Source organism: Cnephaeus nilssonii, assembly GCF_951640355.1.
Source record: "Cnephaeus nilssonii genome assembly, chromosome: 14".
Classification (NCBI taxonomy): domain Eukaryota; kingdom Metazoa; phylum Chordata; class Mammalia; order Chiroptera; family Vespertilionidae; genus Cnephaeus; species Cnephaeus nilssonii.
The window spans coordinates 30,024,110-30,043,689 of NC_137085.1; the positions used below are offsets into that span (position 1 = coordinate 30,024,110).

The 19,580-nt window shown below is 46.8% G+C and overlaps 2 protein-coding genes across 8 annotated transcripts in view; one reads left to right on the forward strand and one right to left on the reverse strand.

Annotated features, from left to right (window-relative positions):
- Window positions 1-8,853, forward strand: part of KIF24 (kinesin family member 24) — a 71,533-nt gene extending 62,680 nt beyond the window's left edge. For 2 of the 3 annotated variants that reach the window (XM_079789686.1, XM_079789688.1), the window contains 3 exons: window positions 3,125-5,338; window positions 6,482-6,575; window positions 7,046-7,887. In XM_079789686.1, coding sequence (XP_079645812.1) covers window positions 3,125-5,338; window positions 6,482-6,575; window positions 7,046-7,186 — 2,449 coding nt within the window. In that variant the 3' untranslated portion in view covers window positions 7,187-7,887. Of the gene's footprint in view, window positions 1-3,124; window positions 5,339-6,481; window positions 6,576-7,045 lie in introns of all 3 variants that reach the window. The other variant, XM_079789687.1, reaches the window with a different exon arrangement.
- A 288-nt stretch (window positions 8,854-9,141) lies between these two features.
- The window catches only part of UBAP1 (ubiquitin associated protein 1), a 43,830-nt gene continuing 33,391 nt past the window's right edge, over window positions 9,142-19,580 (reverse strand). For 2 of the 5 annotated variants that reach the window (XM_079789704.1, XM_079789705.1), the window contains 4 exons: window positions 17,219-18,154; window positions 12,291-12,473; window positions 10,752-10,853; window positions 9,142-10,134 (listed from right to left, as the gene is read on the reverse strand). In XM_079789704.1, the coding sequence (XP_079645830.1) occupies window positions 9,994-10,134; window positions 10,752-10,853; window positions 12,291-12,473; window positions 17,219-18,154 (1,362 nt within the window). In that variant the 3' untranslated portion in view covers window positions 9,142-9,993. The remainder of the gene's footprint in view (window positions 10,135-10,751; window positions 10,854-12,290; window positions 12,474-17,218; window positions 18,155-19,580) is intronic. The other 3 variants (XM_079789708.1, XM_079789707.1, XM_079789706.1) reach the window with 2 other exon arrangements.

Genomic DNA, 19,580 nt, shown 5'->3' on the forward strand with positions numbered 1-19,580 from the left:
CCAACCCAGACGTTATAGAAGGATAAACTGAGGCCCAGAGAAGGGCAGGAGCTGTTGGCAGACCTAGTACCTCTTACCCTGTGGACACGTGTTTCCTATGGGAGGTGAAGATGCTCTCATTACCATCCTCTCCTCTGGCTGCTTTGCTGTCTGGTTCTGTCTTACATCCTTCTCTTTAGTCTCTCAGGAGTTGTCTCCAAGATTAACAAACTATTTGAGGGAAACCTATTATTTTATTACTATTGAACAATCTTTAATATCCATGGCATTTTATGAAACTCATAGAAAAGATGAGCTATCATTTAAGTTCCATGAAAACAGGAAGGACCCTTACCTGTCTTTTTCTCCCACTCTCTCTCTGTTGCCCGTACAATACTTGCTTCCTAGCAGATACACAACAAATATTTGTGAATGAAAGGAGGCGCTCCTCCTGGGTGTCAGGGCTTGAGTGAGGCCTTCTGTGTACTTTATCTCATTTAAATAGGAGAGACCATTTACAACGTGGTTACAACACTGGGCTCTGGCGTCATGCTGTCTGGGCCAATACCCTGCCTCTGCCACTAGCTAGCCTGGGACAAGTTTCCTTCCAAAAGGAAATAATAATGCCTACCTCACATAACAGTTATGTGGAACCAATGAGGTAATACGTATGAAGAGCTTAGCACCATGCCCAGTAGTGAGGACTCAGTATACGTTAACTTTCGGTAGTAATATTAGTATGTCCCCCAAATAAGTTTCCTGAAGGAGGTTTCCTTTATTACATGGCTTTCCTAATGCCAGCACACTAGCCCTGCTAGAAGAAAGTGGCTACTTCACAAACTGAGATCAGATAGAAGATGCGTGATAATCCAAAATTGTTTCCATAAAACCACTATGGCTTGAAGTTCTTCTCCCCTTGTTTTCATTACCCAGCTTCAACAATTATGAACTCTAAGCTGATCTTGTTTCATAACTCCACCCAGTCCCCAAATCATAGACATCATATCAATTGCTTGAACTTCATCATTAGGAACAGACATTCCTCTCAGTGCTCAGTAAAGGAAGATGGAAATAACCCTTTATCATAGGGGATGTACTGAGTACAATTGAGAAATCATTTGAAATAATTTTGGTTAAAAAAAAAAGAATAGAAAAAGTACAATAGAAACAATGTCTCCCATTCAAAGTAGTCTGATAAATTATTGAAAATAAATATGAAAGCCATTTGTTTTATATGCTCAAATGAGGCCTAACTAATTTTAGGTAATAATCTATGCACACATAGAATGAGAATGATTTTTTTTCTTAAAATTTCCTCTCTGTGTTTTAAAATTTTCACCTCTCCACATACTAGAAAAATGTTGCTAAGCAGTCCAAAAATAAAGTTCCAGCTGGACCCCACAGGTATATCAGAAGAGAGCTCTGTGACAGGAGTGACTTTGGTCACAGACAGAGTATTGGAAGCATTTAGTATCGATGACCAAATTACCTATAAGATTCCTTCTGGCACTAAGGTTTCTAGAAATATTTCCTAGGAGGAATTTTGGTTTCTCTCTTAATGAAACTAAAATAGCTCAGATTTTAATAACAAGAAGTAATTTGGAACCATTTAGACTTGCTGTGGCACCTGCCAACCCATTCTTTGTACAGTATGCATGCCCTACTGCAACACCTAAGCAAAGGTCCATCCATGGACACAATTCATGTCTTGCTACATCTCTTTGCTTAGCTGTGTTATCTGCTAGCCTTGCTTCTCAGACTAAAAGGAATATTTAAATCAAGTTTCAGTGTCAGATTTACTATCTTGGTTTTCAGAAATGGTCAGAGGAGTCATTTAGCCCCCATTGAGGATTGTATTAAAATCAAAGCAATGGAAAAAACATTTCCAGGAGCCCCCAGGCAGAAGTACTGCTCCCTCTTAGGAGATTTTAATGCAGAATCTACAAACCAACCACAGGAGAGTTACATTTTTACTTGAAGTCTCCTTATAATTCCTAATTTTTATAGTATTTATGTTAAGTATTACAGAGTAAAAGACTTTAATCTTGGCAACTGAATCCTAGCAGAGAGCTAATTCTGGATTTTTCTATATTCTCCTAAATTTCTGTGTGGAATAGAGCATGGTTTTCTATTTCTCTATCTGGGGGCAATTTTGACTCCGAATAGACAGGTATTTCCCCCTTACTGGTATTAACACAAGCCTGTTTATTTCCATAAGGCTTTTGCTTCCTGGAGTGTCCAGCAGGTTTGAGGGAACTCGTTTTCTCAGAAGCCTGAAAGTAGATGGTTTTCAGGAAAAGAGGGCCCAGTTTGTGGGTGAGTGGGAAACATGAAGCCCCTGAGTTGGCCCCCCTTCAGGAAGCGTGGAGTGGGCCCTTGTGGGGAGCCGGCTCGGCCATGGCATACTCAGCCCCAGGGCGCCTTATATGCGGCGCCAGCTCCGCCAGGTTCGGTGACCCAGAGTGGGGGCGGTGAAGGCTTAGAAAAGACAGACAAGAGAAGGAAAGCTGGGACTCGTGGGACGATGCTTCCCTGATGGGGACCCCAGCAGCGCCGTGGACTACAAGCCGCATCTTTATCGCCAGATGCCACGAGGCAAAGTAAGGGCGTGGTCAAGATGTTCACAACATTCTCGTGGGTTTCAGTCCTACTCAACTACATGCACCTGATCAAGCTTTGTTTACTTGCAGCCTATATCTCTTAGGCATGTGGGGCCACGTGTTCGGACCATAGGTTCAAGCTTACAACTACAGCTGTTGGCTATAATTGTGCTGGGAGGGCTCTGTCCTCCAAGCTGGGACTTGCACGTGGCCACGAGAGGACTGTGCCCTCTCATCAGTCCAAGGCTTGAACCTGTCCAAACTCTGTAGCTGCGCCCACAGGCCCTGCGTGGATGTCGTGAAGTTCTGACACGAGCTCCTCTGGCCTGTCCGTGACGTGGGACTGTGGTGATTTCTAAAACTTCTGATTATGGAATGTTGGGTGCATGTTTATATCCTTAGAGAAGACATTGATCTTTTTTGTTCAAGTAAAGAGGGCTCCCAGTCCTTGTAATTCTTTGCTTTGGTTTTGTTTCCCTGAATGTTGTAGAAAAGGAATTATAGAACATGAAGAATCACATTTAACATAAAGTGGTCCTTTACAGGGTCAAAGAACTAAAGAAAGGCATCAAATGTTGCACTTCAGTTGCCAGTCGAAATCGGACATCTGGAAACTCTTCTCCAAAACGAATTCAGAACTCCCCTGTGGCCCTGTCAGGGGATAAGTGTTCTCCCAAAAAAGTCAAGCTGGGGCTTCAGCAGTCACTCACGGTGGCACCTGGCTCCACAAGAGGGAAGGCCCATCCTCTGGCCAGCCACTCACCCAACATCCCTTTTGCTTCTGTACCTAAAGCCCCTGGGAAAAAGGGCAGTTCCAGAGGGAGTCCTCGAGAGTGGGTCATTCAGACTAGCCCTGTCAAAGGAACTGTGCAGTCTGGACAGTCAGCCAAAAAAAAGGAAGAAGAATCAGCTTCATTGTGCTCTGAGAAAAATCAAAACGGCAACAAAACTGCCCTTGGGTGCGGAAGCAGGGCCCCTGGCCCAGGACACGACCTGGTGCTTGGTAAGCTGACCAACAAGTGCAAGAAAGTGCAGACTGTGCAGCCAGTGCAGAAGCAGCTTGTGTCACGGGTTGAGCTCTCCGTTGGCAGTGCCCACCGCTTAGCAGAGTACAGTCAGGGCGGCACGCTTACTAGGCCTGCCTCTGAAGCTTGGACCAACATCCCTCCGCATCAGAAGGAGAGGGAGGAACATTTGCGCTTTTATCACCAGCAGTTCCAGCAGCCACCACTCCTCCAACAGAAGTTAAAGTACCAACCACTGGAAAGGCTTTTATGCCAGTACAGGCCCCAGGAGGGGCAGCTCCAGAATGAGACCCCTCCTCCCTTGCACTCTTATTCTGAGAGTCATGATGGAGCCCAAGCTGAGGACCTTGATGACAGCGATTTCAGTGAAGATTCTTTCTCACATATCTCCAGTCAGAGGACCACGAAGCACAGAAACACCCTGGAGAATAGCGAAGGTTCATTCTTCCTTCATCAAAGAGAACAAGGTCCTGAAAGGCGGCAGAGTCTGCTTTTTAGCCCCAAGTTAGATGGTGATGAGAAGAATCTAACTGGAAGCTGGATGTACGCCAGGAATCCCACAAGCCACAGAAGAGCAGCAGGTGATCATGGCCACAGCCCAAGTAAAGTGCCCGTGGACTGGAGCAAAGAAGAGGACTCTACCTCCTCAGGGCCTTCTCCCAGGGACATATTGGCAGAGAAGCCTTACTGCTCACAGGTAGACTTTGTTTATAACCAGAAAAGAGGCAGTGGCTCAGCCTCGGATTTCAAACAGGATGCCTTCAGAAGTAATGTTCCTGGACAGGCTCAGGGCAGCTCACCATCCCTGAAGGAAGAGGATTTCACTTCCTCACTATCCCTCATTGCTGTTGCTGGATCCCCAGACCAAAGAGACACAGTCGGCACACCTCTGAAGGAACTCGGTGAAGGCAGCCTAAATGTGGCAACCAGAACCATGAAAACCAGTCATCCTTTCCAAGGAGAAGACTCTCAAGAGGAGTTGGGCATGTGCTCTGAATCTGCTTCTGGGCTGATGGCTCCCCTCACTGTGTCCCTCCTGGAGAACCCCGACGATGAGGGCCCTCCTCCCTTGAACCAGCCAGCCCAGGATGGGGCTACACACAGCCTAGCGGGCACAGAGGGGCCAGCTGTGGGCCACACAGTGTCATCTGGTGATCAAGAGGTAGTCCTGCCAATGTCTCTGACAAGTGGGCACCTGTGGCTCTCATCATCTCCCCCTGACAACAAGCCTGGTGCTGATCTGCCAGCCCTGTCCCCATCACCCATCCGTCAGTACCCACCTGACAAGCTGCCCAACAGGGAGGCTGACCTGGGAGAGGGCAACCAGAGCAGAGAGACTGCACTTCTCTCCCTGAAGCACGTGGCTAGTGAACAGTATGATGCCAGTGCTGAGGAGACAGAACTGAACAGTTCCCAGGGTTTCTCAGGAAAGCCCTTCCCCACCATACATGCAGGAGGACCCCACTGTGAGCCTGCACCCACCCCACAAACAGGAAGCAGTGATGTGGCTGAGCAGCCCTGGGTTCAGGAGAGAAAGCATCTGGCAGGGCTCGGTTGGCAGGAGCTAGATTTGTCCATAGACTCCATCAAGTTGCCCTGTTACAATGAGGACATTGCTTGGCTCAAACATAGGCCAATCCAAAGGTGCTTAGCAAGGCCAGGCTCTCCCCTGGCTCCCAGCTGCTCTCCCAAGACTGCCGGGACACTGCATCAGCCCACCCTGGGGCACGCACAGTAAGTTGGACTCTCTCCCTGAGACTTGAGCTCCTTTGGCACCCCTCTCCCACCCCAGTTTAATGTTTTACCTATTCTGGGAATGGCTATGGTTAGCTGTGTCAGAGCTATACTGCAACCAGAGAAAGGCTTTGTTCAGCTTTTCAAGGAAATCTGTCTAGATGCCCCTGATATGAATAACGTATTGGAGCAGGCCTACCAGGTGGGTGGACCCTCTGCCTGGGAAAAGAGATGTGAAAAGGGAGGACCTGTCCCCATAAGCAGGCCTATGACCTCTGGTGAGATCAGAATCCTCTTCATTCTGTTGGGTCTGTGTTCCCAGCAACCCATTAGCTTGGTGTTGTGCCCTCAAAGCTAAGGTTGGGTACCTCCCAAGATAGGCAAAGTAAAAATGGGGTGGGGCTGTCATTGTGCTGCTTGCCCCAAAGGATACTGTGTGTGGACGGTGCAGCAGAGATGAGATAGCAGCCTTAGAGGATGTGAAAGAAAGGAGGTGGAGTATCTAGCAGACCTCCTCACAGTATCAGAAGCCTCAGAGCTGGAGGGCAGGGTGAACAAGTACTTCCTTTATGAGGCTACAGCCCTTTGTTGGGGCTCCTGTTACCTAGGCCAGCTGTCTGTCTGCTACTCACTGATGCTCAGGCCAGGGCTGTGGACAGAGGCATACAGGTGAGGGGGGGCCTGCCTCTCCTCGGTAGACAATCTTGTTGTCTCCGTGGTCTCTACCCATCAGTAGGGTCTGACAAAAGGCAGATCCTCTGGCTTCTAGGTCAAATATCCATGTTTTGGTCCTGGACCCCCCAGAAGTAGAAATGACAGCAGGCTAGACAGCAGGCTCTACCTTGTGCCAAGTATGCCAGCTGGAGTGGCACTGCCTTGCCCCTTTCTGCAGAGAAGCTTAGTGTACCTTGGGGAGGTAGGGAACAGCTCTAGGAGCCCCCATCTCTCTCTGGTATTTCCTAGTCTCTTGACAAATCCTGAGAACAGGTGAGGGGGGAGGAGGTTGGGTGAGTTGGTCCTTGTCAAAGCCTTGAACACTGGGCAGAGCCAGCTCCTGGCTTGGAAATGGGGCTCAGCTCCTAAAAGCTACCCAGGAGAGATGGGAGGCCCAGAGGTTCACAGCATCCCCTCTGGTGTTCCCAGGCAGGTGGTCATCCGAGCACACCAGGAACAGCTGGATGAAATGGCCAAGTTGGGCTTCAAAGAGGAGACACTGATGAGCCAGCTGGCTCCTAATGTAAGTGGCCTTGGCTGGACACTCAGGGGCTGTTGGCAATTAGTCTGTAGTAGCAGGATGGTCAGCTTTGTTTGCTGTGGTTAGGTGTGGGGTAAGGGTCTGCGCCACACGCTAACCATTGTTGAGGCCTTGGGCTGCCTCTTGCACTCCTCTGGGATAGCTTCAGGGAGTACAAGGACAGGTGGGAGATGGAGCTCCACTCCCCACTCCCAGACTAAAATGCTTCTGGCCTCTATCCTTCACCGTCTGCCTTCCCAGCGGTTTACTACAAAAACACCCCCTACCCTGAAAAATACGTCTATATATAAAGTGTCCCAAATGCAGAGAAGTGGGACCCACCCTGGGCCATAGTAACTATGCTGCAGGTTTTCCAGCTGGAGGGCCTGGGCTCTGAAGTTTTCCTGCAAGAAAAAAGCAGGTCTGGGAGAGGGCCAGCAATAGCACCATTTGTCCTTTGTTTCCTATCTCAGGATTTTGAAGATTTTGTCACCCAGTTGGATGAAATCATGGTTCTGAAGTCCAAGTGCATCCAGAGTCTGAGGAACCAGCTGCAGCTATATCTGACCTGCCATAGGCTGTCTGAGGCCCCTGAGAGGACAGTGGTGTCTTAGAGCAAGATCCAGTATGGGGTGGTGGGGGCAGCTCAAGAGCCTGTGCTAGGTTCTCAGGGGTTGGAGGGGCTTCTGCCAGATCATCCCTGCGGATATCAGAACTCACTCCCTGGTCCTGCCCATGCTAGCCTCTCCATAGCCACACGTGGCCTTGGCTGGGCCCCAGCTCCTCTCTCAGGGACAAGCCTCTATCCTTCAGTTCCAAGTGCAGGAGCATCTTAATGTGCTCCTTACTTTTCTTTGAGGCTGGAAGAGAATTTATCTTACTAACCCCTGTCTGTAGAAACACACATGACAACCCTGTAGATGTTTCTGAATTTGAAACTAAGAGTATGGGTAGTCAGTGGAAACCTACAGGCCAGAGGTTACAAGCTGGGGAAGATAACATGCTGAGCCCAGGAGCTTTATCAGGTGGATTCTGTGCCTGTTGTTGAGCCAAAAACTAAAACATTGATGCTAGTGGGGCAGGGGCCGGGTGAGCTCTGCCCCATTATTTGGGGCTTTAGGTTGGCTTTTGAAATGTAAAATGAATAAACTTTGACTTGCTATGTCTTTCTTTAACAGCAGAAGATGTGAGACAGACTTTATGCTTTCAGTTCTCCCTTCCTGCAGTCCAGTTCTTTGTCCATCTCTGCCTTTTGCTGGGATGATCAGCCTTTTACAAGCCCCAAAAGCCCTCATAATCCTGTTGGCATTTCCTGGCTCCAATCTGAGACTCCTCACCCACCACACCCACTCATGGAATAGTTGAAGAGCTGGTGGTTCTCAGGCAAGTCCATCTCCTAGCTCACCTTCATCCAGAAAACCCTGTCTACTCCCCCTTCTCAAAATAGCCTGTGTTCAGTATCTTGGCAATGAGTATTTTAGTCAACAGTCTGAGACTCTGAAGCAGAATTTTTACACACAATCTTCTGCTTGCTATCATTTTAGCAGGAAGAAGCTTAAGACAAGAAATGCAAAGTGGCCTCCAGGTGGCCATCATTTACCAAGGCCACCATGGGTCAAATCAAGATTCGTGTGTCACAGCCTTGGCCCTGACAACCATTATACTGTGAAAGTTTTAGTTGCCTACAGGTAAAGAATAATTTTTAATGGCTTTAAAAGGGGGGCTTAATTAATTTTAAAGGCCAAAAGAAGAGGGGCTAGCTGGCTTTCTGAGACTATAGCCCTGCTACCCTTTGTCAACTTTTGTCAACCTCTGGCCACGCCTGATCTGACCACGAGGGGGCAGCCTCTTTCCACTTTGGTGCTTCCTGGCCCAAAGGCTCTGCGGTCCCTTAAGTGATCACTAAAAGAATTAAACCCACCTCTACCCAAGAGCACAAGAGGGACTATAGGACAATATTAAGTATAAGGACAAGAAACTTTAGGGATAAATCTAGTTCTATCAGCTACAACAGCACCACTGAGAGAGCTGGTGAAGCAGTTTGCATCCAGTCCTACCTGAGGCACAGAGTACATAAACGTCTGGGATCACAGGAAGAGGGACTTCTTCCTCATTTCTGGGTAATTACCCCAAAGGCCCAGCCTGTCTCACCCCAACAGCCAGTCTCACAGGAAGGCATATGTCCTTGGTCCAGAGACCAAGCTAGGTCAGGTTTAAACAGGTCTTCCTCTTGGCCTGCCTTTGTGAACCAAAACCAGGGCAAACTGGAGGGCCAGCTCCTGGGTCCCACAGGCCTAGAGTAGGAAGAAAGTACTGAAGTGACAAAGTGGTTAGGTCCTGTTTCATCCCCAGCAAGCAAATCTAAGCAGGAAATATCTCTCACACACGTAAAATAGCCCTTGGCAATAAAGGAGTTGATAGCGGGACATACCTTTTAGATTTTTATTAGTTTTCTCTGAAGAATCAAAATAGTTATTAGCAAATTACTTTAGATTCATCAAGACTGTATATCTTTCGTATTTAGATATTTAATGATGTACAGCATAATACAAAACAAACCAGAGACTGATTTCTATGACTAGCTGTTATTCATTGTGTCATCCTAGAGCAGGGGACTGGTGGGAGAGGCTGTTCTCCAAAGAGAACTGAGGTGGAGTTAGTGCTGGGCAACTAAATCATAGCCTGTTTCTTCCCAACTCAATGTGCTGGGAAGGGGCCAATGATTTCTTAATGTGACAACTGTTTCCTAGAGCAGGGGGCTCTAAAATCCTGGTAGCCCCCAGAGGATTGTGGTCCAATCCAAGCCGAAAGAAACAGGCTGGGTGGGGAAGCATGGTAACTGCCTGGCAGAAGAGGCAAACTCAGGGCCCCATGGGGAAAAGGGCATTCTTTGCACCTCAGTGACATTGCAGAACCAGTGTAACACTAAGAGACTTTGTTAAAAGGGGGGAAAATAAAACCCTGGAAGAACCTTTCAATTGCACTCAACCTGTATTACAGTTCAGTCCACCAATGCAGGGGAGGGAAGCAACTAGCCCCAAAGCAGCACTGAGTCTGGGCCTCCTGCCGCTTCTCCCTGGCTCCTTTTGGCAGCCAGCCCAGGTCTCAGCTGAGGACATGCCCCAGAAAAACCAGAGACACCTCTGGAGGGCCAAGGTGGGAAGGACACTTCTCAAAATACAAATACATTTAATACGGAAGGAGCCAGGACAGTTCTAAGGGCATTCACATGCCCAAATCTCCCCCCATTTCTCCCCAGCTCAGGGCCTAGGTTCATAGAGACTGGCAAACAGTCTCCACACCTGACCTTCCACCCCCAAAAGGAAATCTGGACGTGTGCCCCTTCTCCTTCCCCACAGGTGGGCTCCTCAGGGCCTCCTGCAGGGGTGGTTCCGTGGCAGGGTTTAGGCAGGGCCTGGTCTCAGCTGGCTCCGGCCCGAGCCATGAGGTCTTCCAAAGCATTGTCCTGGTCATTGTTGTGTAAGAGCAGAACTTCCTTAATGTCTTTCAGTTCAAAACCCATTTCCTTAAATTTGCTCATTAACTGAAGAAACTCCAGCATCTAAAGGACAGAAGAGAGTACAGATTAAAGGAAGGGGTCTGGCCACACAGCTGAGTGGAGAAATATATGTGTAGGGGGCTGCTTGAGGGGGGGTGGTCTGTATCCTTCGCCAGAGCCATCTGTGCCTCTCTGAGGTCCCCTAGCACAGTGGTCGCCAACCTTTCGGACCTCATGGACCACCAGGGGTCTGCGGACCACCTAATGGCAACCGCTGCCCTAGCAGAGTAGGGCTATGGAAGAAGCTGGGACCGACAGCTTGATGCCACAGCGCCAACTTACTAACCTTTGTTCCAATCCCACCACCCACATTCACACTTCCACCAAGGCAATTGACTGAACCCAGAAGCAGGCTAGGCAAAGTGACTAACAATCTTCCCAGTCATCCAAAAGTATGCTTTGTAAGTCCAGATCATTTTCCCCTTCCCTTCTCTGGAATTCCAGATATCGTCTTCAACCCAACGTTTCACCTGAGCCAAACACACCCAACGTATCTGGACATTTCGGAAATTCTGTGCTTCAACTGTCTCTGCTTTCTCTGGTAGGGAAAGGGTATTGTGGGTCGGGGGGAACCCCAGATCACATTGTTTTTTCTTTCCAGAGGGCATGAAGGTTCCTACCTTTTCCTCTGAACACTGATGCATTTCCAGAGCCTCTTCCACTAAAAGAGGGTCGAAGCCCTTCTCACAGAGCTGTCCATGTACAAAGAGATAGTCGAGAATCTAAGAAAAAAAAACACGAGGTCTAAGCACCTACTGCCACTCCTATCTGTTTCCCAAGAGTCTTACACAAGCCAGCAAGTGTGACATCTGCTCCCAAACCTGGCTATTAGATCCTGGACAGGACTTGATTTTGTGCCTTGAACTGTATCCAACACAACAGGACCTCAGTGACTATCTGCTGAACAGACAGGCACACCCTTCTAAACATGAGTAGCCATTTTTCAAAGGAGTTCCTGTCATAGCTGACTCATATCTCCTAGAGCAGTGGTTGGCAAACTCATTAGTCAACAGAGCCAAATATCAACAGTACAACGATTGAAATTTCTTTTGAGAGCCAATTTTTTTTTAACTTAAACTTCTTCTGCCGAAACCGGTTTGGCTCAGTGGATAGAGCGTCGGCCTGCGGACTCAAGGGTCCCAGGTTCGATTCCGGTCAAGGGCATGTACCTTGGTTGTGGGCACATCCCCAGTAGGGGGTGTGCAAGAGGCAGCTGATCGATGTTTCTCTCTCATCGATGTTTCTAACTCTCTATCCCTCTCTCTTCCTCTCTGTAAAAAATCAATAAAATATATTTTTTAAAAAAAACAAAAAAAAAACTTCTTCTAACGCCACTTCTTCAAAATAGACTCGCCCAGGCCGTGGTATTTTGTGGAAGAGCCACACTCAAGGGGCCAAAGCCGCATGTGGCTCGCGAGGCGCAGTTTGCCGACCATGGTCCTAGAACATTAACTCCACAGCCTGGGCAGGGTATTCCTCTAAGAAATAGCTAGAGTCATCATATGTGGAATCTAAGTAACAAAATAAACTGATGAACCAAGTGGATCCAGAGATAGGGAAGTATGGAACACAGTGTGGAATCTCAGGGAGAAGGCGGGGTGTTGTATCCATATATGCATGGCCCCTGAACACAGAAAATGGGGTGGTGAGGGCCTGGGGCTTGACTGTAGGGGGTCAATGGAGGGAAAAGAGGGGGCATATAGTAATCGTTTCAATAATAAATAATTATTTTAAAAAAGAAATGGCTCAAGTCAGAAAATGCATCTAAGGTTTAAGACTCTGGTACCCTATTTTGGAACTCCCTGGGCAGCTATGACAGGATAATTTCTGGAAGAAATCTGACCATACCGCAACCCTAGGATGTGCTCTCAGGAGGGGCAGAAGTGGGAGAGTAGTTGGATAACAGTCCAGCAGCTCCAATACTCCCAAGGCTTTCCTTCAGCCTAGGTTCCAGAGCAGCCCCAAAGCAGAAACACTGCTGCTGGTTTCCCCCAAGAAAGTGCCTGAGTCCCCCAAACTCACAGGAACAGACATTGATGCTGTAAGTCTGAGGGGCTCCAGGATAGAGGCAGGATACTACTTCAGCTCCAGAGGACTGGGACCTCTCTGGCCGATCACGCACCTCCCCCCCTTCCCCTCCCCACCAACCAAATGCTCACCTGCTCAATACTCTCTCCTTTTTTCTTCATGGCTCTCAGGACGCACTCATAGGAGTAGCCCATGTTGACCACTGTCTCCACACACTGCCGCTCACTGGGGGACAGCATCTGCAGTTCAGAATAAGCCTGGGGACAGCTGGGAGTGTTGGGCACTTGTGACATTGAGAAATTAGGAGGTGTGGCCTAGTGGTGGAGAAACAAGAGGATCAAGGCAAGAAGATGTGGACCCCAGAAGACATGTTATTCAAATGACCCAGTTTAGGTGTTTGCCATTTTTGACACTAATCAAAGCCCCAGTCGAAGCAAGTCTACCGGGGAGAAAGGGCCAGGTTGCTGGCCAGACATCCTGAAGAGGAATGAAGAGGGGTAGGGGAGCTCCAGCTAAGGAGAGAGAAGCTGGGAAGACATCTCTACAAGTGTGGCTGTCCTCTACCTCAGCCCACCTTGCAGAATGAGAAAGCACCACAAGAGCTCCATGCCCTTCCATGCCCAAATCCCCCAGGCTTGAAGTTCTGAGACTGCCCACAGGACTGAAGCCCAAGCTGGCTGCTATGATTTCTTTCCAGAGCTCCATTATCCCTTTCTTAGGTTGTGAAGGGATCATTCACCTCAAACACCCCAAAGTCTGGAGCTGCCTCTTCCAACAAGGTCTCTATCCTCATTTCTCTCACTGGGCTGCCCACACATGGCCAGCTCAGGAACCCAGAGCTTTGAGGGTACTCCATCTTTGCCCCACACTGTGCTTCGATTCCCTGCTACAGCTGCTGTCCTTACAGAGCCAGGGCTGAAGGAATATTAGCCACACCAGGCTGTGCCTCAAGGACTGGAATGTGGAATGCACTGGCTATAGGCAGCCTGCTCCCTGCCACCCATTCTCACTAACCCCAGTCTTGGTTGTTGGACAGAATCCCATAATTAACTCCTCCCATCACTTCTGATAATGACTCAGGCCCAAAGCATGAAGGCCAAAGGACCAAACGACCATGGGAACAAGGTCACTAGCTGTTCTGCAGTTTGGCCCAGCTCCCAAGAACCAGGAAAAATGTTTCAACAAATTTTTCTTTATTTTTTTATGTGGGCATGGGGTTAGGAGACAGGGAGTCTGCTGTCCTACAAGCAAGTTAAAAATTATAGAGCTAAAACCAGATGCTCTCCTCAAAGTCAGCTGGGAAAAGCCAAGATTACAGGCCTCAAAATCCATTGTTTCCACTCAAGCATTTAACCCACAGGCACAGGGCTCAGTCATTAGGATACAGGAGTCAATACACAGATCATGGGGACTGGATCACACTAATCGGGCCACTTTGCAGGCCCCAAGATTGTCTCTCCAGGGTCAGACTCTGCCTGGGCACCAGAATACCAACAGCCAAATAGCATTTTGGCCACACTGGTGGCACAGTACTTTCCACATCGAAGTATATTAATGTGAGCTCCTAGAGCAGCGGTTCTCAACCTGTGGGTCGCGACCCCTCTGGGGGTCGAAAGACCCTTTCTTCACAGCGGTCGCCTAAGACCATCGGAAAACACAGATATTTACATTATGATTCATAACAGTAGCAAAATTACAGTTATGAAGTAGCAACGAAAATAATTTTATGGTTGGGGGTCACCACAACATGAGGAACTGTATTAAAGGGTCGCGGCATTAGGAAGGTTGAGAACCACTGTCCTAGAGGTTAGTTACCAGGCATTTCTGAATCCTGGGGGCTTGACACAGGGTCTGATCATCAGTTGAAAAATGGAGGTCTATTAGCATTTCAAAGGGGGAATTTCATTTTAGCACAGCAAACTAACACTGATTCTCCCCAAAGCCTACTAAAATAATAATAAAACAATGAAAACTATTAACCTTTAAGGTCAAAGAAATGGAACAGCAGGGGAAAATCTGAAGCTAAGAGGCAAGGTAACTGACAGAAGCAATGAAATTACAAGTGAGAGGAGAGGGGTTCAATATTTGGAAGCAAGAGGTACTGATGGGATAAAGCAAGAGCACAAAATGAGTGCTCAGAGCAGTAAAAACCTCAGGCAATAAATACCTTTCCCACCCATCTTCACCTTCCACAGGAGGTAGAAGGTTTAGTCTCTAGAAAATGAGAACCAAACAACAAAAAGGAGGTTAAGACACCAGGCATAGCATATAGCAGAGAGAGACAAGAACCAAACGGGGATTAAGTAAAAGTCTATAGAAGCCTTACCCAAGCTTCCTTAGCCCTCAAGCACAATTCTCTGGAGAAATTATAGCAGCCACAAAGACCTTCACATGTTGACATTTTGCAGAGCTCCCCTCAAAGCCAATTAACTTTCAACCTATCATGAAGTTTATCAGCAAGCATAGTGGGAAGAGACACTGGCTAGAGTTAAGTCAGGCAGTTTTATACTGGACTCAGAATAAAGGCACATTATAAGATTGTTCTCTCAAGATGATCCCATGGATTTCTCAACTATTAAGATTAGTTTATATAAACACTAAAACATGAAGTCAGAATCTGAAAACTAAGACCCAAACACTGGGCCTAAAATAGCCAACAAGAACCAAATTCCAGGAATACTTCCCTGGGAGTTCCTAAGTGAAGTGTGTGTACAGCCCTGCTGACCACACCATCACTTCCCTCTGGCCTCAAGTCACTGTCTTAGGGAAAAGAGCTTCTCTCACCGAGAAAGGTTCTCACTGTGGGTTTCAAACACTCATCCTAAGAGAGAGGGCCAGGATGGAAACTAGGCTTTGCTCCCTGAGGGTAAGGGTCATGACTTCCTTAGAGAACAGTTCTGTTTCTATGGGCCCTTGAAGGCAGCAAGTCCCCAGGCCAGCAAGAAACAGTGCCCCTCCCACCCTAAAATGAATGGATCCAAAAGAAACTTCACAACCAGGTGGGTCAGAGAATGATGAGTGTTCTGGTTTGAGAAAGAGCTGTCATTAGTTCATCTAAATGGTTGCTATAACTTTAAGGGGAGTCAGGCTGGGGAGGTAGCTGAGGAACCCTAATATTTCCCAGAGTGCATTTAATTTCTAAAATATACAGTATATTGCCCTAGACAGTTTGGCTCAGTGGATAGAGTGTCGGCCTGCAGACTGAAAGGTCCCGGGTTCAATTCCGGTTAAGGGCACATGCCCAGGTTGCAGGTTCAATCCCCAGTAGGGGGTGTGCAGGAGGCAGCCGATCAATGATTCTCTCATCATTGATGTTTCTATCTCTCTCCCTCTCTCCTTTCCTCTCTGAAATCAATAAAAAATTTTAAAAAAATTTTAAAAGAAATACTGTCCTGGGGAGCCAACAGAGTGCCCCCTAAAGTCTCCCTCTGAGGAACTGATTTCTCTTTAAATTACACACACACACACACACACAGAGTATATCATGAAGAAGTACCCTGCTGACCACAGCCCAATAATGAACCAGGAGGAATTAGGACGAAAGCCCATTCCTAGAAGGCAGCACCAGAGTACTTAGTGTTGTTTTTCTTTTTGTGTGAATCCTCACCGGAGGATATTTTTCCATTGATTTTTAGAGATAGTGAAAGGGAGTGGGGGAGAGACAGAGAGAGAGAAGCATCACTATGAGAGAGATACAACAACTGGTGGCCTCTGCAACCGAGGTTATGTGCCCTTGACCAGAATTGAACCCGGGACCCTTCAGTCCAAGGGCCATCACTGAGCCAAACCAGCTAGGGCCCATGGAAATTTACAAGCAGCAGTGAACTGACAATAGAAGCACTGACACAGAGACAATAATTTACCAAGAATGCTATTGCTGGGACCTTACTCTCACTGTGCAGGCCAAGGCTCATCCTTTGACCAACTAATAGCAGGCTTCTTATGGTGTCTGAGAGATATCCCAACAACACAATCAGGCTCCTTTCTCGCTCTAAATACTGTGTTTGATAGGCTGTCATTTTAAGAATCTGTGGACTGGTACAGCAGAAGGTTCTTGGACTTCCATGGTTTCTATCCTAGAATGCAACAATGTATTATTCTGTGTTGCCGAAACAACCACATCAAGAGCTAAGCATACACTCCGTGACAAAGCTCACCGCACATGCAACTTTTTTGTGTGTGACAAAACTAGATTTTCTAAAAGATGATACAAGATGCACCTCTTTTATCAACCCATACTTCAACATTAAATCCAAATTCCCACCTTCCCTCTCCCTCCCTTTGGAGAAAACTGCAAAATTCTTAGCGGAGAGAGAAAAAAAGGAATTGCACCATTAAAACCAATGGGTTTAAAGTGACAAATTTCTGCCGAAACCGGTCTGGCTCAGTGGATAGAGCATTAGTCTGGGGACTCAAGGGTCCCGGGTTCGATTCCGGTTGGGGGCATGTGCATTGGTTGCTGGTCAATGTTTCTCTCTCATCGATGTTTCTAGCTCTCTATCCCTCTCCCTTCCTCTCTGTAAAAAATCAATAAAAATATATTTTAAAAAAAAAATAAAGTGACAAATTTCTATGTTTTCTTGGACTTCCAATACAAATGATCTCCCAGGTACTGAAGCACCACCCAGTCTGAAGAAACACCACCAACTGGCAGAACCATGGTACACACACATTTCAAGGCAGAATGAGGGAGAAGATATAATGAAGAGACCAAGCAATCTTAACAAAAAACAAAGAAGGCAATAGGAAACAGTTAAAGGGTACAAAAAAAGAAAGCCTTTAAAAAAATGCAAACGCCAAGATATGCAGCACAGAAAAAACTGATTAGGCAGGAAAACACCAAAATATGCAGGCAGGAACAAGCCAACATCAATCAGGGTAGGTGGAGAGCTAATAATCCTTGTCCTCAGGAAAAAAACAGAACTACATATGTATAAGCAAGGTCAATTTGGCCATGCCCATCTTGCCCTACACCTTGAAAAGAAGAATGTGAGGATGGCAACTGCTAAGTAGAATTTAAAACACTTTGGAGCTTTAACTTGGGATTTAAAAGGCTTACCGTGGAACCTGTATTTGGAGGTGACGATTCTTCTGTGCACACAGACAAGACAGAGAGGGAAGGCATCTGGGGTATCATATCAGAAGGGGTCAGGGCTGGCACTTCTGTGCCACTGTCCAAGTTCAAAGTTGAAAGCCCAAGACTCTGATGCCCACTGAGCTCACTGGCACTGCTTTGGGTGGAAGGCTTTGGGGAATTCTGGAACGTGCCATTGCGGAGGCAGGATGTGCTATGGAAAGTGCTTGCCAGCTTGGCTGTCTTCTGATTGCTGTCATCAGAGTCAAGTTTGGGGAAGGACAGGGATTTGATATTGCTTACTGCAGGAATGGGGGGGAGGGACACTTTGGAAGACAGCGACATCTTTTCACAGTTGCCCAACTGTGGTAAGGTTATAAAGCCATTGGGTTTATGAAGAGGCTTGAAATCTAGTGTTGCCCGCTCCAAGGATGCCAGGACTTCTTCGTCCTGTAACACAGACCCAGAGCCGCCTCTAGGCAAGTTACTGTCCAATAACTGAGCCATAATGGGTCCAGTGGTTCCTACCAGAATGTTTCTCAGTTCTTCCTTCTCATCAATAGTTTTTAACTCAAGATTATCAAATGGGTCTTCTTCACACTCAAAGTCAGCAGGATTGAAATCTGCCTTTGTGTGGGGTGGGCTGAGAACTTTCTGTTTCGTGGTACTGCTGCTGACCCGAGTCGGGGTGAGGATGCTGTTGTGCTGTAAGGTGGCAAGGATGGGGTTAATAGGCGGTGGCATGGTGGCGGTACTGTGAGTCTTGGAGAAGCTCATTTTGTTATCGCCCTCTGGGCCACTCTTAGAATTCACTTGAGCTTCTGCTTCCTCAGCCTTCCGCTCTGCTTCCCGCTGGGCTTCTTGGATTTTCTTAATATCTTCAGCCCACTCAATGGTTTTCTTTTCCAAGGAGAAGTCATACTGCAAAGATATATCAGAGAAAGAAGATGTGAACCTAAGTGGCTGCCCCTCCCCAATGCAGCATTTCAGGTGTACTGGATGATCTACACTCAAGAAGACTAAGGCTTCCTAATCTTATAGGATTTAATCAAAGTATGCTCCCAGATTACTTCTAGAAATTAACTACAAAGAGCTCCCACCACCTCAAGTCCTATGCACCAGGCCAAATGTTACAGTGACATGCCCTTGCTTCTCTCCCCTCAGGCCATGTCCCTTCCTAGATTTCTTCATTGATGGCTCCAAGCTCAGCCAACCTCCTCTATGATGCTTTGCTGATGACCTATTCCTTCCTCTGAAGTCTTACAAAGATCTGTCTCTATCATTTGATGCAGAGCACATGTGACCACAATAGCTTTAATCTTTCTCTAAACCAGGGGTAGGGAACCTTTTTTCTGCCCAGGGCCATTTGTACATTTGTAACGTCATTCGAGGACCATACAAAATTATCAACCTAAAAATTAGCTTGCTATATTTGGTCAAACATTTAATTAATTCCTTGGCAAGGCAAGACCAACCAAATGATTTCACAGGCCTTCTATGGCCTGCGGGCCAGATGATCTCACCCTTGCTCTAAACACTTCCCCAACAATATCACATGCCTCTTATGGGCAGCAAACTGGGCTTTAGGCCTTAAGGTCTCTATTATCTAGCACAAATGTCCTAATAGATCATGTGCTGGATAATAATAATCCCTAACATTTAAGAAGCACTTACAAGGTACCATGCATTATTTGAAGCAGAGTTTATGTAATAACTCTAGATTTTCTCAACAACCCTTTAAAGTAGGTACCACTGCCCAAGATAATAAAGCTGTTAAGAGGTAGAGCCTGGATTTGAACCCAGGCAATCTAACTAAATACTCTATGCTTCTTAAACCACAATCAACTTATAATGAACAGATTGTACTCTAAGTGCAGGAAAACTGCTTATTAAATCTAGACATATTCAAATTAAGATTTTACAGAGCAAATTGCATAAGAATTTACTTAATGGGTCCTTAACAATACCTTAAAGTATATAGCTCAATTTACAAAAATTTCATTTGCACACCTGAAAAAATACACTTTATTATATGAAACTAAATCCACCCAGGAATAGGAGAAAAAAAACCTTTGATGCTCACCCTATAGCACCAAAGCTAATCAATGTCTTGTGTGCATGTTCAAGGTTGAGACACATTAAGAGTGAAAGAAGGGGAAAGAAGAGAAAAGAGTAGAAGAAAACTCTGGTCATTTCCAAGCCTTTCAGCTTCAAACAACACAAGAGAAGCCTGGAAATGCGCCTATCAAGCTCACTTACACCCCTGAGCCAGCTGCTGGGCATCAGAAAGACACCTGGGGATTACAGTGCTTCCTTTCTATCACTAACAGCATAGTAAGAAAACAGC